Consider the following 24,079-nt stretch of genomic DNA (forward strand, 5'->3'; position numbering starts at 1 on the left):
TGCCAACAAAGGGTAAAGTATTGAGATTAACTTTTGTTATTGACCAAATACTTATTTTTCACCAATATTTTTAAAAATCAGACAATGTGATTTTCTGGATTTTTTTCCCCCTTCTCATTCTGTCTCATAGTTGAAGTGATGAAATGATGAAAATTACAGGCTTCTCTGATCTTTTTAAATGTCAGAACTTGCACTATTGGTGGCTGACTAAATACTTTTTTGCCTGTGTGTGTGTTCTAATTAGGCTTAGATAAAAATATACTCTTTGTTGTGACTGCAACAGCTAAAATTATGTTTAAAAATCTACAGAAGCAGAGGAACAAATGTAAATGCATAAACTTAAGACCTGTTTTAATGTCGTTTACATTGGCTCTTTTTAAAATTGTAATATAAACTTTATAGTTTTAAAAAGAACCTCAGTGTTTCACTGCTAAATCAGATCGTGTCAATCAAAAATAATAACTTTACAGAGAATTTAAGCGTGATATCTCCAGAAAATAACTAATTGGAATGCTATTAAGAATAATACACACAAACGTGTTTTTAATCCTTGACTGCATCATCATTTATTCCCTACATAAAAAATCGTCCTTATAGCTTACAATATTATTGACATCACAGGGCAAAAAAAAAAAGTCCCTTTCTTTAAAATCAGACAGATATTAATGTAATCTGGCAACAGGTGTTCGCGCACATTTGCTGTATGGAGAGACAGCTGCTAAAACACAAAAGACGGTTTGATTACGTAACGTTCGCGCCACTGTCACCGCCCGCCTTTCCCTTTAAATCGATGTAAATGTAAACATTATGCGCGGGAGACATTCGGCTACAGGAAATAACTCACGCGAACCCCGCCCGGCGTCATGCGATTGGACAACGGCCACGTCTGTCAGAAAGAGCGCGCTCTGCCATATTTAAAAGTGTAGCCGCGTCCAGCGAGCTGTCATTGGCTACTGTGCGCTGCGCGAGTGTCACCGCGTCCTGTCATTGGTTGTCCGGCGCAAGCGCTGTAACGTCCTCCTCACCGATTGGCCGGTGGGTGCGCTCGGGCGCGATTTCCAACGCGGGAAAATCCCGAGTGCGATCGGGTCACTGTATCAACTCCTGCCAGTGAGAGCGAGCTGAATCAAAGGCGCCGCGCGCTGAACACTGATACATGTAACATCGGGAATGACTGACTTTAATATAAAACAACTAACGGCGGAACGTTAACGGCGGGAAATTCCTCCAACGGCATTTATTTGAATTTTTGTTTTTAAATTTAACGGTTTTTATATCCAGTTTTTTTATCCGTTACTGGAGATGGCTGACAGCAAACATCAAGTGATATTTTGTAACGACTCACCGAAAAGAGTTTTGGTTTCCGTGATCAAAACGACCCCGATTAAACCTAAAGCGGACTCTCTGATGCCCACCAGCCCCGGGTTTAGCGACTTTATGGTTTACCCGTGGCGCTGGGGGGAAAACGCGCACAATGTGACCCTTAGTCCCGGATCCGGGAGCGGAACCGCCTCGCCGACCCGAAACAGTGGCTCTCCCGCCGCCGAATCAGAGCTCAACTCCCTCCCGGAGCACTTAAAGGTGAGCCTGTACGCTTTACCAACACATTCTGTATTCTATAACACTATCACACACACATCTATTTTTACTAGCGTTAATTAATGCAAAGCGAAATTGAGTGTTTATTCGGTTTAATGCACGCACAATTGCTACATTATGTAAAACGCGCGCGCTCTGAATGGGATTTTAAATTCTCCTCCATTGTGCGGCAGCTGGAAGTTGGGCATGACGTCAGACGTGCGCGCCAAAACGTTAGCTATTATAGTTCTAGAAAACTCCACTTGCTACATAATGTCACGTTGATATGTTTTCATATGCATTGTTCTATGAAAAAAATGACGACACATGAGTATTTACATAAATGTATCACTATCCGTATAACATGATTATTTGTTATTGCATTATAACATGTTAATAATATCCTCCTGAGAACCAGTAAAAAGGGGTTTAAAAGTATTTTTTTCGTGTCATTACATTGTTTTAGAGCATTAGAAAAAAAATGGATTCTTTTATTTGATTAATGTTACTCCGTTAAAATGTTTAGGCAGAAATAAACGGATTTTGCTTACTTACTAGTTTCAGTTTTAAAAAAAACTGTAAAGATGATTCTCAAAGATAGAACAGAATTGATATGCATTATGTGCATTGTTACAGTAAAGTTATTGTTACATCATTACAATGTGTACAAAGTATGACACTTTAAAAAGATTATTGTATCACTATTTATTGTTAATATGGCACTGTTGTGTATTAATAAATATGCAAAAATATATAATGTTATGCATGGTTTTTAAGAAGTAAAAGTCAGCTTAATTTCTATAGAGCTTTGGGTTACACTTTATGGTTATTACGGTGTCATTATTATAGTGTAATTATACACAGATCAGGCATAACATTATGACCGGTGAAGTGAATAACACTGATGATCACCTGTTAGTGGGTGGGATATATTAGGCAGCAAGTGAACATTTTGTCCTCAGAGTTGATGTGTGTGAAGCAGGAGAAATGGGCAAGCGTAAGGATTTGAGCGAGTTTGGCCAGATTGTGACGGCTAGACGACTGGGTCAGAGCATCTCCAGAACTGCAGCTCTTGTGGGCTGTTCCCGGTCTGCAGTGGTCAGTATCTATCAAAAGTGCTCCAAGGAAGGACCAGTGGAGAACCGGCCACAGGGTCATGGGCGGCCAAGGCTCATTGATGCACGTGGGGAGCGAAGGCGTGGTCTGATCAAACAGACGTGTGAATGTTACTTTGACACGCTCCACCTACCTAAGCATTGCTGAGACCATGTTCAGCCTTTGATGGAAACGGTATTCTGGTGGCTGTGGCTCTTCCAGCAGGATAATGCTCCTGACACAAAGCACAAACGCTTCAGGAATGGTTTGAGGAGCACAACAACCAGTTTGAGGCGTCGACTCGGCCTCCAGATTCCCCAGATCTCAATCCAATCGAGCATCTGTGGGATGTGCTGAACAAACAAGTCACAACAACTTACAGGACTTAAAGGATTTGCTGCTAACATCTTGGTGCCAGATACCACAGCACACCTTCAGGGGTCTAGTGGAGTCCATGCCTCGACGGGTCAGGGGGAACAACACAATATTAGTCATAATGTTATGCCTGATCAGTGTCTATTAAAGTACTGAGTAATGTTAACTACATGTACTTACTATAGGGTTTGGTTGAGGGTTAGTTTGTTGTAATTGTGCATTATTTACTGTTATTACTAAGGTAAAGTACATGTATAATAAATTGTTACCGAGCTTCACAGTAATAAACAGCAAAAATAATGTTGCAAACGGCTTTAACATCGGCTCTACGGATGGCAATAGTGTTTATTTTAAACATGACTTCTCATGACTTTGTGTAAACATACACGCCACTTTCTAAACCCAAGTGGCGTGTTATCTGTACGTATTTTGAGCTATCCACGTGAATGTCTACGGCGAAACAAACTGTTATGTGTGTGTGTGTGTGTGTGTGTCCACTAGGTAAATGGATTTATAAACATACTAAATTATGTTTTTTTTTGAAAATGTAAAAATGCAGAATGTTTCTTGTGATGGGTAGGTTTAGGGGTAGGGGCAGTGTGTGTGATAGGTAGGTTTAGGGGTAGGGGCAGTGTGTGTGATAGGTAGGTTTAGGGGTAGGGGCAGTGTATGTTTGTGTGTGTGTGTGATGGGTAGGTTTAGGGGCTGTGTGTGATGGGTAGGTTTAGGGGCAGTGTGTGTGTGTGATGGGTAGGGGCAGTGTGTGTGTGTGTGTGATGAGAAGGTTTAGGGGCAGTGTGTGTGTGTGATGGGTAGGGGCAGTGTGTGTGTGTGTGTGATGAGAAGGTTTAGGGGCAGTGTGTGTGATGGGTAGGTTTAGGGGTAGGGGCAGTGTGTGTGATAGGTAGGTTTAGGGGTAGGGGCAGTGTATGTTTGTGTGTGTGTGTGATGGGTAGGTTTAGGGGCTGTGTGTGATGGGTAGGTTTAGGGGCAGTGTGTGTGTGTGATGGGTAGGGGCAGTGTGTGTGTGTGTGTGATGAGAAGGTTTAGGGGCAGTGTGTGTTTGTGTGATGGGTAGGGGCAGTGTGTGTGTGTGTGTGTGATGAGTAGGTTTAGGGGCAGTGTGTGTGTGTGTGTGTGTGTGATGGGTAGGTTTAGGGGCAGTGTGTGTGTGTGATGGGTAGGTTTAGGGGCAGTGTGTGTGTGTGTGTGTGTGTGTGTGATGGGTTCGTTTAGGGGCAGTGTGTGTGTGTGTGATGGGTAGGGGCAGTGTGTGTGTGTGTGATGGGTAGGGGCAGTGTGTGTGTGTGTGTGATGAGTAGGTTTAGGGGCAGTGTGTGTGTGTGTGTGTGATGGGTAGGTTTAGGGGCAGTGTGTGTGTGTGATGGGTAGGTTTAGGGGCAGTGTGTGTGTGTGTGTGTGTGTGTGTGTGTGTGTGTGATGGGTTCGTTTAGGGGCAGTGTGTGTGTGTGATGGGTAGGGGCAGTGTGTGTGTGTGTGTGTGATGAGTAGGTTTAGGGGCAGTGTGTGTGTGTGTGATGGGTAGGTTTAGGGGCAGTGTGTGTGTGTGTGTGTGATGGGTAGGTTTAGGGGCAGTGTGTGTGTGTGTGTGTGTGTGTGATGGGTAGTTTTAGGGGTAGGGGCAGTGTAAGGGGAAAGAATGAAATGGCGTTGATAAACACGCTAAAAAGTGATTATGCCTCTTGATAGCACGCCAAAATGGCATACGAATCATACACATGCCATTTCATGAGATCAGTGTTATTTTGCGTATGGATATCACGAGTCTAACGTGGATTTTCCTGATTATTGCAGGATGGGATCCGGCGAGGACGCCCGCGGGCCGACACCGTCCGAGAGTTGATCAACGAAGGCGAAAACTCAACCAGCCGCATCCGCTGCAACATCTGCAACCGAGTGTTTCCCAGAGAGAAGTCGCTACAGGCGCACAAACGGACACACACGGGTCAGTGTTTGTTTACGCTCCGAGATCAGAGCCGGAGCTAACTTTTGGATAAAAGCGTCTGAAAAATGCATGGGCGTCAGAAGCAAATAAAAAGTGGGTGGGTCCTCTCAGAATTTTTTTTACTGAAGTAACGTTAGATGCCATATTTACATAAAATACAAATAAACCGCCATTTACCAAACGATTGATTGGGCCAGACAAAATTACGGAAATCAGTGTTATTAACCTTGGCTATAGTGTAGGGGTAATGGGTCCTGCACACAGCGATTTTTCAAAATCCTTTGCGAATGTTGCTTGTCAGACTGTATGAATATGATCGCTGATGTAAGCCTTTCACACTGTAATGCTGCGTTCACACCGCACGCGAATGACGCGATTCGCGCGAGTGATTTACATGTAAAGTCAATGCAGAGACGCGAATAGGCATTCTGCGGCGCGAATGAGCGGCGCGAATGGCGCGATTCGCGCGAATGAAGCGGCAATGATCACGCGAATTGAGCGTTTTGAACGCGTGATTCGCGCAAGTTGAAAAATCTGAACTTTGGCGGATATTCGCGCCGCATTAACCAATGAGGAGCCTGCTACTGCTGTCACGTGGTGAAGTGACGGATGGGAAACCCATAGGGGAACCCAGAGGCCAGAGTAATTTAAAAATACTACTCTATTGTGTCACAAAATGTACTTTTAATAGTTTTTCAGGCGAGAATGTAGTTGTTTAAAGCTCAAATATGTGATTTATTTATTAAGAGAGCTCCTATTTGAAAATTTGATCTGGTGTTTTCGGAGGTGTGAGACCCAGGCGATCACCGGAGCTCAGCGCTCATCAACCCCGGTGAGAGCAGCCTTAACTCGGATAGTCTTTCTGCCGACGACCGCTGCCTGACAGAACCCCCTCCCATGACGCGAATTCGCGTCTGTTGTGTAGTGAATGTCACACGCGAATGAGCACTTTTTGTATAAAAAAACACAGATTTGAGCATTAAACAACAATATTATCGCCTGAAAAAGTCTTCAAACTACGTTTTGTCACACATTAACAGTAGTATTTTTTACAGAAAAGAAGTCAAGTGACCCAGTCAAAATGACTAGCAGAACCCCCTCCCATGACGCAAATTCGCGCCTGTTGTGTAGTGAATGTCACACGCGAATGAAGCGAATTTGACGCGCGAATGAAGCGAATGGATTCAAAATGTTCACGCGTCCAACTTCGCGCGAATAGCGCGATTTATTCGCGTCATTCGCGTGCGGTGTGAACGCAGCATAAGATCTCAGTTGGCATTAATGTCAGACTGATAGTCAAGGCGCGCTAAAAACAGACACACACAAGAAAACTCGTCCGGAGTTTTATATCATCAGTGAATGAAGCGCTCAGTGACAGTGAGCTGCATTACACACGGGACTGTCATGATGGCTACAAATAATCTCTAGCTCTTGTTCTGGTCATAGTTTGTCTTGAAAAACCGAGATATTTGACGGCCGTGAAATCACACTGCAGGATTGACCGGCAAATCTTCTGCCAGAATTTCGTCTGAGGTAAAATTTGATCGCAGCGCTCATTAATCGGCTGCCGGTGAACATGTCAAACTAACGATCAAAGACGTCAGATTTTAGCCTAGGATCAGAGGAATCTTTTAGGATTTGCTGATTTTGTCTCAGACGGCCAAATCGTGGCCAAAATCACACAGTGTGCACCCGGCTTTAGACACATGGCATCAAGTTTTGACGCAAATCGATCTGAGGTTCGAATCCGCCTTTTGTCAGACTCGCTCTACTCCCTTTTCCCATCACATATCAGTTCGGAAAGGCATTTATTTTCAATAAAAATTGAGAAAATATTAGAAAAGGGGAAATGAAGCGTCTAACATGTTTAAAGGGATAGTTCACTTTAAAATGAAAATGTTGTCATCCTTTACTCACCCTCAAGTTGTTTTAAACCTGTATGAATTTCTGAACACAAGGGAAGATATTTTGTTAAATGTCAGTAACTGTAACCATTGACTTCCATAGTAGGGAAAAAATATACTGGTTCCGCCGCCCATGCATAAATGTAAATGTAAACTTTCCTCGTTCTGTCACAGGGGAAAGGCCGTATCTGTGCGATTATCCGGACTGCGGGAAAGCTTTCGTCCAGAGCGGACAGTTAAAGACCCATCAGCGTCTCCACACCGGAGAAAAGCCCTTCGTCTGCTCAGAGAAAGGTGAGCGTCACGACAAATTTGGCCATTTTGAGATCAGCCGATGAAAAGTCCCCATTAAACAGAAGTCACACTGGTCTTTTCTTCTCTATTGTGCCGTATATCGAGTGAATCGCTTCTCAAACAAGAGCAAATGTAGGGCGGGGCTTGATTGTGTCTGTGAGGAATTGATTGGATGTTCGTGGTTTGCTATTGGCTGATCTCCTGTGATTGACAAGTGGCCCCGCCCCTCATCATCAGAGTAGAGATGAAGTTATTCTGATTCAAGATTACCAAGAACATGAGTTTAAAACAGTGATGATGATGGATTTATGCATAGTAAATACTACAATATTCCATAAAAAATAATAAGTTGTCAGCTTTGATTACATGAAGATACGTTACAAGCGTGCCGCATTCGCGTTGAAAACTGAAGCTGACGTGTCTTGATTGCGCCCCTGGTGGCTGGTCCCAGTACAGCTCATAAGCCCCGCCCCTCCATGTATTCTAATGGACGCGAGACAAACTAAACAATCAAATTAAACTTTGGGAATTTTTCCCCCAAAGATGGTTTCTGTCATTGTAGGCAGTTTTTACCACGCTGATTTCATTTCACGTGTTCGTTCTTTAAATAACTTTAGTTTTAGTTAGTTATTTGACGCTATACAAACAGGGGGTGTGACGTCATGGTTGTATGTAATGTAGGGCGGGGCTTGATTGTGCCTGTGGGGAATTGATTGGACGGTTGTGGTTTGCTATTGGCTGATCTCCTGTGAGTGACAGGTTGCCCCGCCCCTCGTCATCAGAGAGAAGATGACACTGTTATTCTGATTAAAGATTACGAGACACATTAATGTAACAAAATATCATTAAAGGTGCAGTGTGTAGTATTTATGAGGCTCTATTGACAGAAATGCAATATCATATGCATAACTATGTTTTCAGTGGAGTATAAAGACCTTACATAATGAGATGTTATGTTTTTATTACCTTAGAATGAGCCGTTTCTATCGACACACTGCGGGTACAGTGAAGTTGCCATTTTGTGCTGCCATGTTTTGTACGGTTGCCCTAAACGGACAAACTTCTCTACAGAGTGCCAGCTACTCTCTCCTGTCTCAGACGATGACATTTTTGTCCCGTGTCGGCCACCGTAGCTTCTCTATGTGCTTCGAAAGGGATGGGTGAACGGTTGTAATTCGCAATAAAACTTACACACTGCACCGTTAATATTAAACATGAAATATTCAATTGTTTGGGTTTCATGGGGACTTTAAATAAGTTCTGATTTGCTTTCTAAATATCCATATTGGTTATTAATTGATATTGAGAGTGTTGTGTGATGTCTAAATGCTGTAGTTTCTCTTGTGTAACGCCTTTGACTCCTTTGTTTTAGGATGCAACAGTCGATTTACTCATGCTAACCGGCATTGCCCAAAACACCCGTACGCCAGGCTGAAGCGTGAGGAGCCTAAAGGCGGCACGGGAAAATCACAAGGAGCCGATAACAAGGCTGTGGCCGAATGGCTGACAAAGTGAGTAAACCAGCAAAAGACGCACAAAAACTAGGCTAAAAAATATATTTGAGTTGTATACCGTTAAAACCTCAGTGACACTATCCCTAATCGCTACTACAGTATCTCATTCAGGGCTCCAGACTGCCACCAAATGGTTGCCTTTTGCTACCAAAATTTAAGTGTGTGCAACTGAATTTAACATCCAGTTGCACGTGCGACCAAAAAATTTGGACTTGTTTATTCAATAGATCACTCCAATTACATGCTCTCTAGAATGCTATATTTGCTAACGTGACACACATGAGATCTATTTAAAGGGTTAGCGCTTTTCTAAGCGGGTTAAAAAGGAGAACTATAATGTATGGCGGAATAGCACTTCTGAGTAGCCTAGAAATCTAGACGCACCCTAGCGGCAGCAAATCTAATCTGCCACGAGTGTCATCTAGCAACTCTCAATACACGTCTGAGCTGTAAACGCTAAACTCTTGTCGGGCCAATCACATCGTGTATAAAGTCGGTGGGCGGGGCCATAATGACGACAGCCGAGTTGCGTTTGCGTGCTTCTAGTAAACACAGAAACTGGCGAACGGCGGTCTTTCGAATCAGCTTTGACCGCGACTCTGGAAGACTTGAGTTGAGCTTTTCTCTGAGAAAAGAACAAAGAACGGCACTGAAGTCATTCTTACGAAGGGAAGATGTGTTGATGATGAGTTTAGCCGACCGGATACGGCGAATGTTTAATCTATCAACGAGCTCTGCTTCACCTACGTTGCTCTGGTTGGTGTAGCGCTATCCTATCGCGTGCAGAGGGAATTTGAAAGACAGCCGTTTATCCGCACCTCGGATTGAGCCGTCAGTGGTGAGTTTCCAGACCAAACATCTTGATGTGGGTCTGGCTTGTCAGGCTAACTTCTGAGGGTACTTCGGCTCGGCGCAGTAAAAAGTCACGCCTGAAAAATCCTCTCTTCCTATTGACAGAAATGAGAGAGGGATGAGGAGATGTGAGGGAGGACTTTTCAGGCGTGACTTTTTACTGCGCCGAGCCGAAGTACTCTCAGAAGTGCTATTCCGCCACACATTATAGTTCTCCTTTTTAATTCGCTTAGAAAAGCGCCATGTTTTATTTTGTCATCATACTTGATCGTTTAGCTATTCGTGTTTTAAATAGGGAAAACATGGAGGAGTTTGGTACCATAGTGAATGAACTGGGCTTAGGGAGCTAAGCTAAATGCTATCAGATCGTCACCGCGCGTCAGAGAGATTAAGAGCACACACTGAGACGAGAGAGGTGTGTGTCAACTCGTCTTAGTTAAGGGAATAACAGTTTAATATGAAAAAGCGGTGGAGTATCACTCTAATGTCGAGCCCAGCTATGTATGTACATCTGGTAATAGTAATTCTTTTCTGCGCTTGTTTGGTCAGATACTGGCAGACGAGAGAACAACGATCGCCCGTGCCGGGGAAAGGGAAGACTCTGAATAAGACCACTATGGAGGACCAGGAGCAACAGGATCCCCTGGACTTCTTGCCATCCGATGAAGGTGAAGAAGAGGAGGAGCAAGAGGAGGAGAAAAGTGGCGGCGGTACAGCGAGGCGGCGACTCCAAGAGCAAAGGGAACGTCTGCACGGGGCCTTGGCACTAATCGAGCTAGCCAATAATCTCTCCGCCTGAAAGCATCACCAGACTTTCCTCACATCCCAGACCCTGCCGGGTCCATATAAGCTACAAGCACCTTATTTTGCTTCCTATTGTACCTTTAGGCTGCTATGATGGTAGATGATATCATTATATGAAGAATGTCGTGTTGTTTTCTCAGCTTGATAAGCAGATGAAACGTCTTTGTTTTTCGTTGTGCACTTTGTGGAAATGAGTTTCTTTTTGTGGGGGTGGAGTTGTGTGTGTGCCATTTTTATTTTATTTTAAGGATTTTAGTGTGTGCGTGTGTGTTTTGAAACAGGGTGCGCTGACCGACCTGCTAAAGATGAAGACTTATTTACGGAGGATAACATGGTTAACGGCTCGCTGGCGCGGTTCGCTTCACACCGCCGTCTCCCATCACGTTGGTATGGAAGCACGTTTTCGCCACTAAATAAAAAAATATAATTGAGTAATTGCAACTCACAATTGCGAGTTTTAAAGTCAGAATTCTGAGATATAAACTCGCAATTGCATGATATAAAGTCACAATTCTGATTTTTTTTTTTTTTACAATTGCGAGATATAAAGTCAGAAATCAGTGATATAAAGTAAGAATTCTGAGATATAAACTACAATTGATAGTCACAATTCAGATTTTTCTCACAATAGTTAGCTATAAAGTCGGAAATCTGTTATAAAGTCAGAATTATGTTTACAAGTCAGAATTCTGAGACAAACTGCAATTGATAGTCACAATTCAGTTTTTTTTCTCGCAATTGCGATATAGTCACAATTCAGTTTTTTTCTCTCGCAATTGCGAGATATAGTCACAATTCAGTTTTTCTCACAATTGCGAGATATAGTCACAATTCAGTTTTTTTTTCTCGCAATTGCGAGATATATTCACAATTCAGTTTTTTTCTCACAATTGCGAGATATAGTCACAATTCATTTTTTTTCTCTCGCAATTGCGAGATATAGTCACAATTCATTTTTTTTCTCTCGCAATTGCGAGATATAGTCACAATTCAGTTTTTTTTCTCACAATTGCGATATAGTCATAATTCAGTTTTTTTTCTCACAATTGCGAGATATAGTCACAATTCTGATTTTTTTCTCACAATTGCGAGATATAGTCACAATTCAGTTTTTTTCTCACAATTGCGAGATAGTCACAATTCAGTTTTTTTTTCTCACAATTGCGAGATATAGTCACAATTCAGTTTTTTTCTCACAATTGCGAGATATAGTCACAATTCAGTTTTTTTTTCTCACAATTGCGAGATATAGTCACAATTCAGTTTTTTTTCTCACAATTGCGAGATATAGTCACAATTCAGTTTTTTGTTTAATTGTGATATAAAGTCAGAAATCTGTTTAAAAGTCAGAATTCTGAGATATAAACTACAATTGATATAGTCACAATTCAGATTTTTCTCACAATTGCGAGATATAAAGTCAGAATTCTGTTTTTTGTTTAATTGTGATATAAAGTCAGAAATCTGTTTAAAAGTCAGAATTCTGAGATATAAACTACAATTGATATAGTCACAATTCAGTTTTTTTCTCACAATTGCGAGATATAGTCACAATTCAGATTTTTCTCACAATTGCGAGATATAGTCACAATTCAGTTTTTTTCTCACAATTGCGAGATATAGTCACAATTCATTTTTTTTTTTTCACAATTGCGAGATATAGTCATAATTCAGTTTTTTTTTCTCATAAATGCGAGATATAGTCACAATTCAGTTTTTTTTTCTCGCAATTGCGATATATAGTCACAATTCAGTTTTTTTCTCACAATTGCGAGATATAGTCACAATTCAGTTTTTTGTTTAATTGTGATATAAAGTCAGAAATCTGTTTAAAAGTCAGAATTCTGAGATATAAACTACAATTGATATAGTCACAATTCAGATTTTTATCACAATTGCGAGATATAAAGTCAGAATTCTGTTATAAAGTCAGAAATCTGTTTAAAAGTCAGAAATCTGAGATATAAACTGCAATTGAGTCACAATTCTAATTTTTTTTTTGGCAATTGCGAGTTACAAATTCAGAAATATGCTATAAAGTCAGAATTCTAAGATATAAACTCGCAATTGTGTGATATACAGTCACAATTTTGACTATAACGCAGAATTCTGACTTTATCATGCAATTTTGAGATAAAAAGTCGCAATTTCTCATTTTATTTTTCTATTTAGTGGTGGAAACGGGCTTTCCCATTGGTCACGATTAATCATGTATTTATTCTATTTAAACCAGTGTTGAGCGCCACCTGCTGTCAGCCACAGGCGACGAGGGCTCAGGCTTTGCAATAACGTCAAACTAACCAGCTTTAAAATGCCATCGCAGAGGTACACGTTAATATGCTAGCGTATAGTTCATCAACTGAAGCACTTATAATATTAATCTATCACTGTTTGTCTCGCGTCTACTATAGACACTTCCAAAGAGAGGCGATCGAAAGAGATTCAGGATCCGGAGAGCACTTGTTATAACACTACATTCTGTTCATGTGCTTCGTGTCATTTAGTAGTTCAGGAGTTAATTCGGGATTAAATCATTTTAGAACTCATGCTTAAATTCAGTCCATTGGTGCAAAAACTGGAAAATTTGTTGGGTTTTATTTGTCCTTTTCTTATGTCTATAATAATATATTCTCCCCAAAACCCTTTGGATGCATCCTGTAAAAGCGAAACGCCCCCCCCAGGCGATTACGTCACGACGGCAGAATGTAATCGAGTGTTTTGTTTTATGAGACGTTCTGTTCGCTGTGCTGAAAGGACTTTGTAAATGTGTAAGCGGGCTTTTTTTTTTACTCATTAGCCGAACTTAGTGTCCTGATTAAATGATATAAATCGTTCTTGGTTGTCATGTTTTTTTTTATTTAAAAAAGGGTGAAAAACATTGGGGTTTTTTCTCCTTGAGATGCACAGTCATGTGTTCTCCGAGTGATTTTCTGTTGGTTTGTCCTCGGCCGTTTGCACATTTGCTTCTGAGCCGCTGCTGAACGTAATGTAGGAATAAATCAGTCCGGCTGTGATGCTGAGGACACGGAGAGACTCGGCGTTAGGACATCAGGCATGCAGTGGAAATGTAATTAAAAGGGTTAGCTCACCCAAAAATGTAAACTCTGTCATTAATTCCTCCTGTGGTTGGCCAGCTGTCAGACCTCCGCTCATCTTCACACACAGATGAAGATATTAGTGTTGAAATCCGATGGCTCAGAAAGGCCTTCATTGACACCAATGCCATTTCCTCTCTCAAGACCAGGGTTGCCAGGTTTTCACAACAAAACCCGTTCAATTGTAACTCAAACCTAGCCCAAAACTCGCATTTTTAGGGGTTCCTTCATAAAAAAAAATGCATTCCGGGGGGTAAATATGATTTTTTTTGCCAGGGTTCCCTGCTAAATCTATTATTTCCGGCACTAAATATAACATAATTGTAGTCACTTCTACCCGTGGACATTAAAAACAGCCCGTGGCAACGGTGTTAAAGTAGCCCAATTCCGCGGGAAATCCTCGGACTTGGCAACACTGCTCAAGACCCATAAAGGCACTAAAGACGTCGTTACGAAGCCCATCTCACTACAGCGGCTCTACAATCATTGATGAAGACACCAGAATAGTTTTTGTGCGCAAAAAAACTAAATAACGACTTATATAGTGATGGCCGATTTCAAAACAAAGCTTCGTATCGTTATGAGTCAGTGAATCGATTCATGATTCAGATCACCAAAGTCACGTGATTTCAGCAGCTTGACACGCGATCCGAATCATGTATCGATTCACTGGGTGCATTTACATGGACACCAGTAAGCTGATAACTCAAAAAATCAGCTAATTGAAATAATCCGCTTTCCCCATTTACATGCAAACCAGTAAACTGACAACGCAAGTAAACCGCGTTTACACAACTTTATTAAAAACCGGATTATTTCCATGTAGTGACGTCAAAAATATAAAGCGTGTCAGCGGGAGATTTACGGCTCATTCCTCATGCAGTTATGCAGCGTTTAGACTGAACCTCTTCTAATGCTGCATGAGATGAGAACACATCTTTATAATATTCTGGGTCTTAAAAGAGTGCATTTGTGATATACAGGGTTGCAAACTCTCACGCATTTGGCGTGACACACACGCTTTCAGGCTCTGTCCCGCTCTCACGCTGCCCAACTTCATCTCACGCCAAACTGCCAAACCTGCTTTTTATATTAGACTAAGCTAGGCCTATAGCTTTTATATTTATTATTAAGTTTTAATGCGAAATTCAAACAATGAATAGCGTTTTGGCGCTAATGTTAAAGCCAGAGGCGTTGAAAAGCGGAGTTGCAACATGCTCTCTCATCTCCCGGCGGCGCACGCAGTCATGTGGTACATGGAGCTCTCAATAGTTCTAGCGCGGTGTCCATGCATTTGAATGGCTTAAGCGGATACACAACAGCTTCACTATACAGGTGTTGGCAGCAAGTTTTAGTAAACAGTACTGCTTGTGCATTGATTATTAAGTCAGCCATATTCACAGGATTATTTTATTATGGAGAGTGATAGAGATGCAACATTGTTAACATTAGCCTAATTTTATTCTTGTTTATAGCCCTCAGGTATTCCTTACTAATTGGTCACACTCATAGATGAGAAATGTGACCATACACCGTTACTATTTTTCAATTAAATAAGTGTTTAAGTGTTTAGTTTAATAATGTTTATTGAATATTTTGAAGAGATCTATAGGCTACTAAATAGGCTACTACTACATAAGTAATGACCACTTAAAATATATTAATTATAATATTTTTTATTATTTATATTTCAATTTGTGTAGTAATTAAGGTTAAAATAGAGAATTCCAATTCAAAGAGGTAAATTAGATTAATTTTGTTGCTTAAAAAATTATAATGTTAATTTGTAATGCCATTATAGTTGCCTTATGGCTTTTTAATAAATGTTTCTAATCTAGTTGCTCAAAAACAGTCTTCCATTTGAATAAATATTTAGATCAAACACTAGATTTCTTTAAATGTGAAATTTTAAAACGTTAATAACTTATGCATCATATTAGGACTTAGTATCCTAATATTTTTAATGAATAATGATACTTATATAAGCACACACAAGTGAATATTAATGAATGCGAGCACATTTAAATTAAGTAAGCTATATATATACTTATGAATTGATACTAAATTAAGTTCGAAATACCCCCCCCCCCATAAAAAAAAAAAAAATCTCACTCCAACCTGAACATAAAAGTTGGCAACCCTGGATATATGTCCTTATTTCATCTAAAACGCTCGCTCGCTCTGTCTGGATGCGTTTAAATCTGCTCTAAGTTTGCGTTTTGTCCCCGATCGTGCATGCGCACTTCAATAAGCCGACAGAAAGCAGGTTAATGCGTTTACATGCAGCGTGAAATCGAGGTAAGAGGCAAAAAACAACCTGTTCCGACCGGTTTATTCTTACGGCGTTTATGACCTTACACTGATAAAAGAAAACGGGTTACCGCGTTTACATGACCATGTTCATTGTCGGCTTATTAGGCATAATCGGCTTAAGAATGTGCATGTAAACGCACCCACTGAGTCATAACGGTTTGAAGCTTTGTTCTGAAATCGGCCATCACTATATAAGTCGTTATTTAGTGTTTTTGCGCACTAACTCTATTCTGGCCTCTTCATCAATGATTGTAGAGCCGCTGTAGTGAGATGGGCTTTGTAACGACGTCTTTAGTGCCTTTATGGGTCTTGAGAGAGGAAATGGCATTGGTGTCAATGAAGGCCTTTCTGAGCCTAATATCTTCATCTGTGTATGAAGATGAACGGAGGTCTGACGTTTGTCCAACCACATGACACAATTTACATTTTTGGGTGAACTAACCCTTTAAAGACGTCTCCTACCATATATTCAGGCCTATGAAGTTCGGCCATGAGAAGATGTAGTCTCCACCAACAAACATGCCGATATACATCACGGCAACATTCTGTGAACACAAAGCACGATTGAGCATGTGTGTGATTGATAAACTACATTGAAAATGCGTTTAATTGATCAAAAATAGAGTAAAAATAGTGAAATATTCCTTCAGTGTAAATCATCTGCTCTCCATGTGAATATATAGCAAAGTGTAATTTATTCCTGTTATTTTCAGCATCACATGATCCTTCACAAATCATTCTCATATGCTGATTTGCATATGCATTATTAAATTCTTAGATGGATATAAAGTTCAAAAGAAAAAATGTACCTCGTGTGACAATATAAATGTTTTTACTGTAACTTTTGATCAATTTAATGCATCTTTTATGAATAAAAGCATTACTTTTACTGACCCTAAAGCTTTTGATCAGTAGTGTATATTAAAATAATAAAAATGTATAAGTAGTGAGGATACTTTAATTGCTCCAACGACTGTCGTTGTTAGTGCCGTGTTGTAATAACTGCAGAGGATGATCGAATACATCAGAATAAACCTGAAATGGGAAAATACTGTAGTTAATATACACTATATATAGGATATTTGTTAATTGTATATAAAGTATAACCACTAAATGGCAAATTAGGCCCATTTATAAACAGGTTTGAGAAGTTTTCAAGTATATATATTTATATACTGTATATTAAAAGTGATGTCTGGAGAGGATATTTGTTTTTAATGACCCTTCAAGTTCATGGTGTTTTTTTAAATATGAGGGAAGAACAAAACACTAAACTTGGTTATGGTATTTATCTGACAAAATTATTTGGCAAAGCAAAAAGCAAACTACAGCTACAGGTTTAAATTTACTGTGCAAAAAAATAAGCATTTTAAAACAAAAAGCAAACAGACTAAAAGTTTATTTTATTGGTTTTCTTGTTTTTGCATGTGATCATAATTTCTGTATTATCACAAATAAAACAATTGACCCTATTTTCCTAGGCCGGACATCACTTTTAGCCACTACTATATAATTATATATATACACACACACACACACCGATTAGGCATAGCTTTATGATCTAATATTGTTGGTCCCCCTTTTGCTGACCTATCAAGGCATGGACTCCACCAGAATACCGTTTCCATCAAAGGCTGAACATGGTCTCAGCAATGCTTAGGTAGGTGGAGCGTGTCAAAGTAACATCCACATGGATGGAGGACCCAAGGTTTCCCAGCAGAACATTGGCCAAAGCATCACACTGCCTCCGCCGGCTCGCCTTCTTCCCATAGTGCATCCTGGGGCCATGTGTTCCCCAGGTAAGCCACACACACACACACACCCGGCCATCCACGTGATGTAAAAGAACACGTGATTCCTCAGACCAGGCCACCTTCTTCCATTGCTCCGTGGTCCAGTTCTGATGCTCACGTGCCACTGTTGGTGCTTTCGGCGGGGTCAGGGGTCAGAGGTCACCCTGACTGGTCCATACGCCTCAAACTGAGCTGCTCTGTGTATTCTGACAGCTTTCTATCAGAACCAGCATTAACTTCTGGAGCAGTTTGAGCTCCAGTAGCTCGTCTGTTTGATCGGACCCCACGGGCCAGCCTTCGCTCCCCACGTGCATCAATGAGCCTTGGCCGCCCATGACCCTGTGGCCGGTTCTCCACTGGTCCTTCCTTGGAGCACTTTTGATAGATACTGACCACTGCAGACCGGGAACAGCCCACAAGAGCTGCAGTTTTGGAGATGCTCTGACCCAGTCGTCTAGCCGTCACAATCTGGCCAAACTCGCTCAAATCCTTACGCTTGCCCATTTCTCCTGCTTCACACACATCAACTCTGAGGACTAAATGTTCACTTGCTGCCTAATATATCCCACCCACTAACAGGAGATGAAGAGATCACCAGTGTTATTCACTTCACCGTCATAATATTATGCCTGATTGGTGTTTTGTGTATATAAATATATATATATATATATATATATATATATATATATATATATATATATATATATATATATATATATATATGGCTCATCCAATTATAAAAAAATATGAGTCAGACTCACCCCATGACACAAGAAAGTAAAAAATAAAATATGAATGTAAAAGACACCCATCCTTCAAAGGTAAGAGCCTTAAAACAAGAGAGAAAAATCAGTTATTTGGAAATAATCTCATGTGTTCCTTTATCTTTCATGATTCTCACTCACCTTCCGTAAATCTCCAGTGTAGGCGCTCGCCAGGACAGTCGGTACGATAATGATAAATGCATTATAAAACAAAACTCCATATTTACCAAGACCCTGAAACGAAAGATGGCAACATAAGTGTTTGCGTACAGGGTTTGGCTGTCGATTTGTGCTTCAGTCAGAAGGTGCGTTGTGTTTAAAGTTGTAAAGTTTGCACTGCGTGACTTTCAAGTGTATTTTTAACCAAAACGTACCAATTACTCAGTTATTTGATAAGAACGAGTCACGTTGATCTGACAGCACATGCATGTATGAGATACGCAAAGGTCAAAGCAACAGTTCTTGAGTCATCGTCACGTTTATGAAGTTTTCACAGAAATATCCTTAAAGGGTTAGTTCACCCAAAAATTAAATGTATGTCATTAATGGCTCACCCTAATGTCGTTCCACCACCGGATATTATGTTAAGAAATGTTATATTTAGTCCAAGAGCATATGCAAGTGTATGCACACTATACTGTCCATGTCCAGAAAGAGAATAAAAACATCATCACAGTAGTCCATATGAGACATCAGTGGGTTAATTAGAGTCTCTTGAAGCATCCAAAATACATTTGGGTCCAAAAATAACAAAAACTATGACTTTATTCAGCATTGGCTTCTCTTCCGGGTTTGTGTTCAGTCCTCAAATAAAGATTCAAACGGTTATAAATCAGTGAATTGATTCATGATTTGGAACTGCTGAAATCACGTGACATTGGCGATCCGAATCATGAATTGATTCACTGATTCATAACCGTTTGAATCTTTATTTGAGGATTGAACACAAACCCGGAAGAGAAGCCAATGCTGAATAAAGTCGTAGTTTTTGTTATTTCTGGACCCAAATGTATTTTGGATGCTTCAAGAGACTCTAATTAACCCACTGATGTCTCATATGGACTACTGTGATGATGTTTTTATTCCCTTTCTGGACATGGACAGTATAGTGTGCATACACTTGCATACGCTCTCGGACTAAATATAAAATATCTTAAACTGTGTGTGAAGATGAACGGAGGTCTTACGGGTGTGGAGCGACATTAGGGAGAGGAGTTAATGACAGATTTCATTTTTGGGTGAACTAACACTTTAACTAATGTTGTCATAAAGTACCTCCATTCCCAGTTTTTGCTTGGTGTAAACGCCGCTGGCAGCCGTGAAGACATCGTTCAGCAGAACAAAGGTGTAACCCTCTGCATTGAAGGACAGGTCCGAGCTGAAAACATGCGTGTGTTTTTTATTCACATGCATATCTGTCACGTATGATTTGTGTGCATTCATTTACTGTACCTCGCAGCAACCAGAGCGCCCAGAACTATAGCCAGAACACTGAACACCAGCGACGGACGAAAGCTCTTCCTGCACGAACAAACAGCTTTTATTATGTGGTCCGTTTTAGCATCATTGAAGTAAAAATCAATATTATGTATAATCAATATAACTATGATCATTTGGATCGTTAATATAAATATAGCTGCAAGCAGCCATTTAGGGGCAAAGCACAAAGAAGAAACAAAAAGTCTTGCCATTATGGCTGGGAGCATCAGACCAATTGCAACAATGGGAAATTAAAGGCATATTAGGTATAATATGCCTTTAATAAAGGCATATTATACCTAATATGGCATATATTTATACCTATTCGGCATATATTTTAGGTAAAATGCCTAAAAAAATCATTAATACAGTCACTAGTAAAGAGTTAATGGTTTACCACTTTTTACCAATAGGTGGCACTGTGCCCAAATTGATATGGTGTGGTCAGATCGAGGTGACAATTACACATGCAAAGTTTGGTGTTAATATGCCAAAGCATTGAAGAGATACAGCCTTAAAGTAATTTTGGCGTCATGCATCAAATTTGTTGCTGTGCTGTACAAAAACGGTTTCGTCTATCAACACGAAATCCATACATTTTTGTCAGCACAGTCTGAAGATGATCTGAGTTGAATTTGGTGTAAATCGGACAAAAGGTCAAGGAGGAGTTAAAAAAAAGTAGGTTTCTAAACTAAATCAAGATGGCGGACAGGAAGCTAGGCCAACTTTGGCAACATTGGTATTTACGTTCTCGGCGTGACCCAGGGAATCTATCAAGGCTAGTTTTATGACAATAGGTTAAATAAGTCAAAAGCTATTAGCATTTTTTTTTTATTATAACTTTTGACCACAAAGTGTTGTTTTTATGATTTTTGGGCAAGACTGTTCAGAAGGCACTTTTTGTATCTCCAGACCAGTAGGGGGCACTGCGTCGAAACACTGCATGTGTCCTAAGGTCATGCATATGATGAACTGTACGAAGTTTGGTCAGAATACGATAAAGCGTTGCGGAGATATAGACTTATGTCTATTTTCACAAGCGCTGTGTAAAATTTGTTCACGCGTTATTCGAGAACGGTTCGACAAATCGACTTCAGTTCCATAAATTCTTGTCAGCATGGTCTAAAGATGATGTGGTTTAATTTTCTTGAAAATCAGAGTTCGAAAAAGTTTTCAATTCTCATGATGGAAATGAAAATTTCATTTCAAAATGAGAATTTTGTTTCTAGCCCTTATGGTTCAAAAAAAAAAGCATGAGGGCAAATTTGGATAGTTGGTGGCGCTACAGGGAGTGAGTTAGATACTTCAAAATTGGTGTAGATAATGTTGGGCCAGTCCTCTATCAGTATGCCAAATTTCATAACTTTCCCACAAGCGGTTCGTTCTATAGGCTGCCATAGACTCAGGAGTGGAAGAAGAAGAAACGAAAGAATAACAAGAACGCCAGTGATTACAATCGGTGCTTGACCCCTGATAATATTATAAATGAAAGTATATACCTCAGTATCCTTGATTCCATAATCATTGTCAGTAAAATGGTGAATTTTCTGAGCACAGTGAACATGGGTAAACTGGAGAAAAAAAACACAAGAACATCAGTGTCATATGAGTGTCTGGTCAAAATGTAATAGCAAAAACATAATCAATCCTTCCAAAAAGAATTACACTGATTCTTAAAAGCACAAGAATGCCTGAGCATGAAAAGAAAACTATATTCAAGCCATTTGACTATTACAAGCCACATTTCCTCCACAGGGACTTTCCTCAGGAACGAGGAACTATGGGTTGGTAATCTGATATCTAATGGAAGTTTCAAAAGGTCAAAATACCAGCACGGTCATAGACATATTTATGTAGATGTCTCATTCGACCGATCCACTAATGAGGGATCTATATATATATATATATGATCGAGCCGGTATTTTGACCTTACTCGTCGGTAGTAATGGCGCTGGGAATACTAGATGGGATTCATCTGATATGAGGTAAAAAATAACACAAATACTGTTCAAAATAAAATAACCAAATAACCGATCGTTTCGTGTCTTAAGACATCAATGTGTCTCCACGAGCCTCAGGGTTTAATATGGATTTGTATGCCTTGTTGTTTTTTATTCATAGAAAGACACCCCATTCACATGCATTATACGAGCAACGGTTGAGTTAAAAATCTTCATTTGTGCGCCCTAAAAAGACTCATTTTGGGTGAACTATCTCTTTAATGTTTCATGGTTAATTTCCATTAAATAATATGATTTTAATATATTAGTAAATTGATTAATATTAAGGTTAATAAATGCTTTTAGAAGTATTTTTCAATGTTAGATAATATCGTAAACCAATGGAAACTCATTGTACAGTGTTCTTTTTATGCAAAACTCCTGTTTTTTATTTATTTACCTCAGTTTTTTTGTTCCTCCCAGTCCGGTCACGTGATTGCCCACATACAGCAATGGCAAAGGAAAAATCTACATAAAATAACGATATAGCCGAATAAATAAACAAAGCAGTATGATAGTGTGATTAAAAACAAAATGACACACATTACATTACCTTTCCTGGAATACTTTTATCAAAGTCCTGAAAATGGATCACTTTTTTCATTTTGGCAATATACAGAATGATGATTGTTGCTGTCATCTATGAATAAAAAAAACTGTTGTTAATAATGAAATACATTTTTTTAAATGTTGCTTACTTGCCTAATTCCCAGAAACACAAGTGAGGAAAACTGATATAAAAAGTCGATTTGTATATCATAATTTTGCCTTTTCACTTCGTAATTGTGACTTTTAAAATATAATATCGACATTTTATGATAAAATTTCGACTTTTAATGTCATAATCATGACTTTTTACCTCAGAAGTTGTTTTTTCTGTTAATTATGATTTACAAAAGCAGAAGAAAATAATGAATTACAAAATTATTAATTAAATGTAATTTTTTTAATTAAAATCTTTCTCACCTGCCCAATTCCAAGAAACATAAATGAGGGAAACCTACAATTTACAGCAACACAGGTTATAATTAACGTTAATCATATTGTTAATATGAATGAACATTCATTCTATAACGTTACATGCTCTACCGGTTATTCAACTATGGAAGCCGGAAGTTGACACTCACTTGTACTCAGTTAGAATTCTTTTATTCACCACAATGATGAAAAACGAAGAAAAGGCGTAAAACGCGGCGGAAGAAAACCTCATTAGTTTAGTGCCTTTAATATCGTCGTCGTCTAACGTCATCTTTCTTTCTGTTTCTTCAGTCTCCCTCAATCCACAAAGTTTTCTCTTCCTTCGGCGGTCTGAAGACGAACATGTCTTTAGTGTCCTATAGTCCTAAACCTGTACGGTAAACATAAGTCATATAATCATCACTCATGATTTGAGTTTGTTTAGGAACGATGACAGTTAATAATTGAACGACACACTGAGCTATAGTAGTAGAATGACTGACAGCTAACAGGACAGGGGGCGGAGTCTCGGAGTGGGCGCGGAAACGGTCTGTCTGTGAAAGCCCGCCCTTTTCACAGACTCATATGACGCGTTTTAACGGTCACTAACACTATACTTTGTATTATATAATAATAATAATAATAATAATAATAATAATAATAATAATAATAATAATAATTTGTTACATTTATATAGCGCTTTTCTAGGCACTCAAAGCGCTTTACATAGAAGGGGGAATAACTTTTGCCTCGCATTACAAGAAACTAGGAGTGACGGTAAAATCGACGTCGTTTTCTCTTCTTTTTCCCTCTTTTTTAAAAGTTGTGAAAACACTGTGGAGTTTATCTTTTGCTATTTGAGCAAATTAAACCAAAAATATTTGTCTTTCATTCACCACCCGGAAATGTAAAAAAGGTCCATAAGAAAAATCTTGCTTTGATAAATCTTGATTTAAAAATACTTATGACATAGGCTACTAAGACTAATGATGACACAAAAAGTCAAAATGGAGATAAAAAAGTCGAATTTTCACGTCCTAGTTGTGACTTTTCCCCCTGTCAATTAAGATTTACAAAAGCAGAGGAAGAAATTCCATTCTGATTGGTCGAGTTGAATAAGTTCAAATAATAATTGTCCTATTTTACATTTACACCATGTGTAAAGTCAGTGGCTAATGATTAATAGTAATAATGTAATATATTTGTATATGTACATGTAAATGAGCATTAACATTATGAATTTATGCAAAACTCATAATGTCTCATCCTTTGGAAAAGGAGCAACTTTGACAAATT

General features: G+C 39.5%; 2 protein-coding genes across 2 annotated transcripts; one reads left to right on the forward strand and one right to left on the reverse strand.

The window, feature by feature from the left end:
* The first annotated feature begins 810 nt into the window (after positions 1-810).
* Positions 811-11,112, forward strand: znf367 (zinc finger protein 367). The gene is made up of 5 exons (XM_067414578.1): positions 811-1,581; positions 4,864-5,014; positions 7,093-7,212; positions 8,585-8,723; positions 10,128-11,112. Exons 1-5 carry the CDS (start codon positions 1,303-1,305, stop codon positions 10,375-10,377), a joined length of 939 nt encoding a protein of 312 aa, XP_067270679.1. The 5' UTR covers positions 811-1,302; the 3' UTR covers positions 10,378-11,112.
* A 1,285-nt stretch (positions 11,113-12,397) lies between these two features.
* Positions 12,398-23,309, reverse strand: slc35d2 (solute carrier family 35 member D2). Its single transcript, XM_067414577.1, has 12 exons — positions 22,954-23,309; positions 22,793-22,826; positions 22,380-22,466; positions 22,227-22,294; positions 21,326-21,397; positions 19,800-19,868; positions 19,623-19,725; positions 18,489-18,581; positions 18,345-18,412; positions 16,747-16,825; positions 16,253-16,335; positions 12,398-13,398 (listed from the first exon to the last, which is right to left on the reverse strand). The coding sequence occupies exons 1-12, from the start codon at positions 23,073-23,075 to the stop codon at positions 13,290-13,292; spliced, it is 987 nt and encodes a 328-aa protein (XP_067270678.1). The 5' UTR covers positions 23,076-23,309; the 3' UTR covers positions 12,398-13,289.
* Between the last annotated feature and the right edge of the window lie 770 nt (positions 23,310-24,079).

The sequence above is a fragment of the Pseudorasbora parva genome, chromosome 13 (assembly GCF_024679245.1).
Source record: "Pseudorasbora parva isolate DD20220531a chromosome 13, ASM2467924v1, whole genome shotgun sequence".
In the NCBI taxonomy this organism is placed as follows: domain Eukaryota; kingdom Metazoa; phylum Chordata; class Actinopteri; order Cypriniformes; family Gobionidae; genus Pseudorasbora; species Pseudorasbora parva.